We start from the raw sequence: 8,514 nt of genomic DNA, 5'->3' as shown, positions 1-8,514 counted from the left end.
AAAATTCGGAAATTATATTTTATAAACTGGAGTCTGGAGATTTCTGAAATCTCCAGATTAAAACAGGATAGTTGGTAACTGTGGGAGACTCCTTTATAAGTTCACCTATAGCCGATTAAACTGCAGCATGACAACAAAAGCAACATTATCGTTTCCTAGATAATGTGAAGTGTTTTTTATTTGGACGAATTGCTATCAGATTAATTGGGCTTCACATTCAAGACATAAATATATAAGATTCAATTCTCAATTGTCATTTTATTGAAAATGTCAACCAAATTCGTTATAGCGACCTTAGGTCTGCTACTTGTTCGTAGTTCGTCAGGTAAGCTATTTATATGCTATTAAGGTGACAATGTGAATCTTTCAAGGCTAGAATTTGGGAAAATAAATTGTGTGTGTAGTTAATGTCGAGTCAAGTGATATTCTTGGATTTTAAAATAAATTAATGTTAACGTATGTAAGTTTACCGCACATAACAACATGAATTTTATTTCTGAGATAAGCTTATAGTATTTATAAGCCGAATCGCTATACTGCTTGAAAATTTTACTCGTGTATTTACTCATTTATTATTTTAGAATCTATAAAATTTATTTGACCAGATAGTCATTAGTGTTATAAATCTAAGATCAGATGAAAATATTTCAAATTCAAAACATTTCGGTTTAAATGCATGTATGTACGAAAATATGTTTATGATCTTATAAAATTTAATATGCTTCAACAAATGAATTATACTCCATAAGTAGTAGTAGTAGTAGTTGTAGTAATATATTTCAACATAAAGTTATTTTACACAATACATACAATTCTTATCAAACTAAGCCTTCATTCATACACAACAATTACAAAAGAAAGTTAACTTAACTTAAATAATAAGAAAAAATATATATATACATACACATATACATACACACATATATGTATATGTCATTTATTCAACTTATACTAATTTATCTATTGAATCCCTCCCTTTCATTAACTAAACTGAAACCCTTTCTTTTTTAATTATATTTTTAAGCAGGATCAGACCATCGCCAGTCCCACATAATATCTCTTTATATTCATCTAAATCTTTACTTTCCTCACATCCTCCTAGTACATGCATCATTGTTTCATCTCCCCTTTCACATATCCTACATGTCATTTCTTCTTCTTTCATCCAATATTTACATTTTCTACATTCATTTCCTATCCTAAACCTTGCAAATACTTCCACATCCTTCATTCTATTTAAATAGTCTGGCAAAAAGTCTCCCTGCCAATGCTCCCATAGCAACAACTTTAGACATTCCATATATCTCGACTTATCAATACTTCTTAGGTCTTCTGCCCTTATCGTCTCTTTACATCTTATTATCACTATTTCCTTATCACTTACTCCCATTCGGCCCCATTCATTCAGTTGCTCCTGACTCAAATTTAAATTTTCTAATGCCCCATCCCTTTCTTTATCTAGCTAGTTTTTATTCCAATATTTGAAATTCTTTTTCTCCATAATTCTTTTCTTATGTCCCCATTCATAAGTTTTATTTCGTATTGTACCACCCTTTTTCTGGTTTCCTCCACCATTTTTTCACATTTTAATTTCCTCCGTACAACATAATTTGACTAGATATGCATACGTCCAAACTCAACACTCACTTTATATATTTCTTGTAAACGTTTTCCACCTGTTTCTGTTCTTTCCACCCCCATACTTCCACCCCATAAACTTCTAACCATCGAATCAAACAACCTTTTTCTTCTAATCCAATTGTTCCTGCATAATTTTTGCCCTATTCCCCATATATACAACCTAACAAGGCGTTTGCTTTCGCTAGTTGCGTATCTATATGTATTTTATCATTGTTGTTCTCTCCTATAACATATCCTAGGTATATATATTTTAACCTTTTCTATCTCTTCCCCTTTCCACCTAATCACATTTTTTTCATTTACTCCATAAGTAAATCAAATGATTTTCGTTATGAGAGTCATAACTATACAAACCGACTTTGATTTTCGTTAATTATTTTATGAATACATTTAAAATAAAACGTTGCTTTATTAATTTTTAATTTTTCCTACTTCTTAATAATATTATATTCAACTAAGTCAATCCATTGCTAAGGTCAACAATGTAACACGCGATCGTTCCAACGCTTATGTGTCACCGACGGAAATAATGTGGTACTCGAAAACGAGAGGCTATCAATGACTATTAACAAAGCAAGGGGACAGATCAGTGCACTTTACTATAATTCACGTGTTGATACTAACATTAGATCAACTAACCTGCTGAGAGGCGGCTCTGGCTATTACATTGCCGTTATTGGTGTCGACGGCAACAGAGTGATAACAGGGCCTGATGTGGGAGAAATGAAAATTACACAAAATGTAAGTGTCGCCGCAGAAATGTAACATACAAAGTTTTATCGAAGATATAATACTCGAAAATACTTTTTCAAGATATCGTACAAATACGTACTTAGTGTTTTGAATGTAATCTCATATTAAACATAAAAAACAATAAGAGAACAATAGAACTGGATTAAACATTTTAGCTAGGTAATATTTATCGGTGACACTTGAATTGAGCACAGAGCGTAAACAAGGTAAACAAGTAATTATCGAGGGTTTGTTTATCAAGGAAGGAATTGAGCACAGGGATCATACATGTAGCAAATAAAAATACCGATGATAAGAACAACATTAACATTGTAATGTTGCCAAATATAACTGGTTTGTAAAGGGCGGGAGAAATTAATAAAAACAAGGGATTACCCTTACGTAATTATAGTTATCATTGTCTTGTACAATAAATAACATGTCTTCAATAAAATTTGAAACTATGTTCAGTAAACGAGGTAAAACTCTATTGATTTTTGAAAATTGTAAGTTCAAAGAATTCCGTGTTTTAAGGACAACTGGTGTGTAAAAATTAGTTGTTCCGCGGCAGTGTACATTATCGATTTGATATTTTCGGGAAAGTATAATACACATAATCATGGTACGTCTGAAAAGGCTATCAACAGACCATAAATAAGCAATTCTATAAAAAGAAAATCAACTGAAAATTTATTAAAAAAACCGGCAAAGCTTATTAAGCAATTCTAGAGTTGAAGCTTTTCTGGATTACTTCGTTGATACGTATATGGACGACTTTTCAACCTTTCCTGCCAGAATTTGGGTCGAACAGCCTTCTAGTGCCTCTAGAGTGTAGAACAACCAACACTTGCGAAGCATTCCATTCAAAATTTAAGAAGGCAAACGTCTCTTCGCATCCCAATATCTATTCTTTTTTAAAGGTTCTGATTGAAGTTCAAACAGACACATAAAAATAAATTCAGTTAACCAAGTTAAAAAAAAATTAAGACGAAAGATATTGTTAAAAATCAATTTTATTGGTCAAAAAATAAAGCAACTAAATGATGGTGAAATATCAAGATACGACTATGTAAAATGTATTTCTTATAAAAATATCGTTAGTTAAGTTAATATTATGTATCTAATATAAAGTTGAAATATTAATCCTCTAAGTACTTGTAACAAATAAACAAAATAATTCAAAGTAAATATTGTTTAGAATTAGAAATCTATTAGAAAATTTACTTGTTTACCTACCTACTGTTTCAAAAAGAACTCAAATCCCTACAGATATTTTAAAAGAAAGCTGGCAACATGGCTTGTGCTCAATTCGGGTGTTTATTTAAACACATGCAGGTAAGAAAATCTTTGTGCTCAATTCAGGCGTCCGTTTGTACTCAGTTCATACTTATTAATTGTTTTTGTGTCCAATTCAAGTGTATCGTATTTATCGATGCCAATATGAAACGTATTAATAAACAAAACGATAAATAATGAATTCATTTCATCAAAGTAAAATATTTAGCATCAATACCATAAAACATTTAAGAATTTTCAATTAAATAATTATTCTTAACAAGTTTCCTAGATGATGATCATCTAACTGAATGAAAATTAATTTCTGTTTAATTGTTATTAGAAAATGATAATAACCGAATTTTTTTAAATTAACCAGGATGACATTATCGATCTAGCATTCATCAACAAAAACACAAGTAATTGGCCAATTCACTTTGAGTTTCATTTGGTCCTCGAAAAGAATTCGTCCATGTTTTACTACTATTCTATTCACAAGTACCAGAGAGAGGGATACACAGCTGGACAGCTTAGATGGGCAATAAGAGCCAACGAGGACCCATTCAAGTATTACAGTGTGGATGGAAAAAGGGCAGGACCTATGCCCACCGCGCAGGCCATTAACTCGGCTCAGTCTGTACAGGACGCTACCTATATGTTCCCAGATGGATCCGTTTATACAAAATATCAGCAAATATCGGCTAATGAAGACATAAACACTGTGTTCGGTATTTATGGCGATCGCATCGGACTATCTTTGCTGCAGACACACAAAGAGTGGGTCAGCGGTGGACCATTCAAACAGGTTGGCTATCACTGAATTGGAAATCACAGTAGATGTCATAATTAAATTAATCACTCATGCGTAGTTCTTGTGACGCGATTGTTTCCTTCGACAACTTCTTTCTAAATATATATTAACCCATAATCACAAACGTGGCATGACTACTAAATATTACGTCTCTTAGATGGAGTTTTACTTCATGAAAAATTGACAATATTTCTTTATTGCTATTATTTATGTATTTATCATTTCTTATTTTAATGTCCGCTAACCTTAAAATGAGGTTATTATAATGCTAAAACGTTTGTTTACAGGATAATTAATTAATAAAATAATATTTTTTGAATTTTGACACAAAATACATTTAATTGCAAAATATCCTCAACAAAAGAAAGAACAGCATTGATATTATTTCACTTTTTACAGTTGTAACATAATAAAAAAATCATAACCTTATGGTAAATAATGTTGATATAATAAAAATTGCAAGGCATAAATTTACTTATATTATTAGCACAATTTCCATATACATTCCATAACTATTTTTGTTTTATGCATAATTCATACAGCATTTCCTCACTATTAAGTTCTCCTCATTACCAAATTCTATTTCTCCTTTTATATTTAGAATAAACCCTATATTCATGCGTGTTTCACGAAAAATAATAAATAATACATAAATATTCATTAACAGTTTCTCGAAAAATTTTTCATGGAACCACTGCTTTAGAGCCTGACAACGCACCACGGTCAAATGCTGCTCTTCTGTGAACACACGGGACATTACGGCACACCAGAATTAGCACCTACCGAGGGATGGAGCAAAGTGTATGGTCCCATCGGCTTGTACCTCAATGATGGCCAAAGTCTTTCGGAAATGTATACCGACGCTCAGAGACAACTCAGTGATGAGGAGAAGAAGTGGCCGTACAAGTTTGTCACCGCACCAGAATACAATGCACAAGGGAGGGGCAGTGTGTCGGGGGTACTTAATGTGGATGGGTCGCCGAATAAAGAATGGGTATACCTTATTCTGACCGAACCTCACGTTGATGACCCCCAGTTAGAGACGGCTACTTACATGTATTCTGCAATTGCTGATCAAAATGGTAGTTTTAAAATTATTGCTCGTATTTTAAGGAATTTTTTTATGGTAAATTAAGATTTTGACCTTTGACATTTGATGATAAATTATATCGCAGTTCACAACTTGACAATTTTGCTATTTTTTATTTTAAAATTTTGAATTTCGATTTGGTAATAAATGCTTATCAAAAATAATTTCTTATATAAGACTAAACGGATTATTTTTAAGATATCCTAAAGATAATAAAAATTATGATTACCATTAGGTCAGTTTACAATACCAGCTGTGAGACCAGGCACATACAAGCTGCAAGTGATAGCTAAGGGTGTAGTTGGAAAATACATTCAAAACAACATTAATGTGCAAGGGAATAGGAACAACAATCTTGGAACAATCAATTGGAGGCAAGAGAGTCATGGCAAACTACTCTGGCAGATCGGTGTACCTGATAGGAATTCGGCAGAGTTTAAGTCTCCAAGAGGCTTCCCATCACCCATTCCTAATTTAGAAGGTATTCCATTATTTACACTGTATACTGAAAGTACACGATAAACGCGTAGAGTTCTCATGTACAATGATTGGTGCATGAATCCCTTTCCGGTAGTTGTTTATAACATTTGCTCTTGATTCTTTGATAATTACGGTCATCTTGCAAGATATAATTCTTATTTATTACCAACCTGACGGCATGCAATGATCACTTGGTAAAATTTAAGTAACACAAAACACTCAATTGAAGAATCCAGTACTTAACTCTAAAATGGCTAAGTATTAAGCGATACCAAAATTTCCGTGTACTTCTAAACGTCTTTGGCGACACAAAAACACTTGCCATTTTGGTCTCGGTATAATGTCAAGTGCAAAATTGTGTTAAATCTTCTGTAAAAGTGCTAGATACTGCTAAAAATAAACTTGCACTTCCAATACGAATAGTCTACCCCAAGTAATTCAATTTTAAAACTGTNTAGATATCCATATATTTAAATGGACCTTGTTGGAGCATACGTAATCCTAAAATGTAGCATCGTACTACAGATGGCGCTCACCACGCCATTTGTGGTATTTTCTAAAACGCGCTGTTAAGACAGCAGGTAAAGGTTGGTCTGTGTTCTGTCGGAGCTGCCTACGACGCGCTGATGAGATCCAAAAAGATCAAATCACAATCCGCGTCTGGCAGTTTCGACAGAATACAGACCACTTCGAATTATTTTGTTCGATAATAACAGTGATTATAGTTACTTTAATCACTAAATGACAGGCATTTAAGTGGCACAAAATATGTTCAATTCGAGAATCCATCACTTAATCTTTAAATGGTTAAGTGTTAAGGACTACCAACATTTCCGTATACTCGAAATACCTTTAAACATACAAGAACTCTTGCGTTTTTGGTCTCCGTATAATTTCAGCGAGTTCACTCTAAGGGGGAAATAGTATTAAACGTTCTGTAGCACTGTTACGCACCGCTAGTTAAGAACATGCGTCTAGAAATCACTTCCAATGCTAGTAGTCTACCCCCAATGTAAAGTAACTCTATTTTAAAAATTTCATATGTGATGATTTTCGTAGAATACCGCAAGTTTGGAACATGGCTCAGATATTCCATAGAATTTCCTAATGATCCAGACTATACAGTTGGCGTTAGTGACCCTGCCAAAGACTGGTGCTATTTTATGCCGATGATTAAGACACCTGGCTTCCCCGCTCAGCTCGGACTGGTCAATGTCACCCAAAATGCGCGTGCTACCAACTGGAAGGTCAGATTCAACTATACCGGATCAACCCAAGGCAACGCCACATTAACCCTAGGTATTGCTGCTAGAGTCAGAGCCGGTATTCGTGCGGTGATCAACGGTCAGGAGATTCTTAAGTTGGACTCATTTGACGGGCCACAAGCTGATTCTGCGCTGTTTCGTCACGCAGCTCATGCCATATTCCGCCAGCAAACTGTAACATTCAGTCAGTCACTGCTGAGTGACAACAATCTTCTAGAATTCACGCCTCCTGGCCCAGTAAGTCGGAATCATCTCGACAGAATGATAATGTGGGATTTCTTGAGAATGGAAGTCAGCAATTAATTGAAAGAATAAGAAAGTTTTATTGCTCAAAAATTATTAATAAACGAATGTTTGAATATTATTTGGTTTGATAAACGCCATTAAAAACTACTAGAATAGTATTAGGTATTGCCTATCACGTAGTGGTTAGCTACGCCTAGATTCGTTTCAGCAAGTAGATTGGAGCATACGCAATCCTAAAATGTAGCATTGTACTGCAGATGGCGTTTACCGCGCCAGTTTTGGTATTATATAAAACGCGTTGTTAAGACAGCAAGTAAAAATTGGTCAGTGTTCTGTCGAACCTGTCTGCGACTCGCTGATGAGATCCAAAAAGGTCGAAATCGCTATCAGCGTCTGGCAGTTTCGACTGAATACAGACCACTTCGAATTATTTTATTCGATTATGGTAACGTGCCTATCACGTAGTGGTTAGCTACGCCGGGATTCGTTTCAGGAAGTTGATATCCATCTAAGATTGTTTTATACGTGATTTTATTCTGAATAAAAGAATTGAATTACACGTTCTTTCTCAATCAAACAAGAGTGCCTCACACAAATAAAACATTAAACAATAATATAAACACAGTGAACTTAACCAATAAAATGAGGTTATACTTATGGTTGTTTATACTAAGCTTAACAGCTATCCCCAAAAGTAGCAGCACTAACCAGAGGTTACACCTCCCCCCCCCCAAGATGCTTCCGGCGGGAAAAAAGGGAGCAGCTTGCTAGAATGAAAGAAGTTTGAAATCTGCGTCCTCTTGCCAATGGGCGACTTCGTAAAATGACGAGGAAATCTGTCGTTTGATTAAAAATGGGCCAACTCTAACTGGATCTAGCTTAATTCGATTCAGCTTGTAGCCTTTCTCGATGTAGACCAAATCACCAACATTGAAGGTGTACTGACATCTATTCTTATCTACACGGAGTTTATT

At 34.3% G+C, this 8,514-nt stretch overlaps 1 protein-coding gene across 1 annotated transcript; it reads left to right on the top strand.

Annotated features, from left to right (window-relative positions):
- Positions 1-218: 218 nt before the first annotated feature.
- Positions 219-7,655, top strand: LOC112906427 (rhamnogalacturonate lyase-like). Its single transcript, XM_025980523.1, has 6 exons — positions 219-325; positions 2,117-2,382; positions 4,028-4,453; positions 5,163-5,541; positions 5,785-6,030; positions 7,089-7,655. Exons 1-6 carry the CDS (start codon positions 268-270, stop codon positions 7,595-7,597), a joined length of 1,884 nt encoding a protein of 627 aa, XP_025836308.1. The 5' UTR covers positions 219-267; the 3' UTR covers positions 7,598-7,655.
- The last annotated feature ends 859 nt before the right edge of the window (positions 7,656-8,514 follow it).

Source organism: Agrilus planipennis, unplaced genomic scaffold (assembly GCF_000699045.2).
Source record: "Agrilus planipennis isolate EAB-ADULT unplaced genomic scaffold, Apla_2.0 scaffold113, whole genome shotgun sequence".
Lineage (NCBI taxonomy): Eukaryota > Metazoa > Arthropoda > Insecta > Coleoptera > Buprestidae > Agrilus > Agrilus planipennis.
This window is presented reverse-complemented; position numbering and strand designations above follow the sequence as displayed.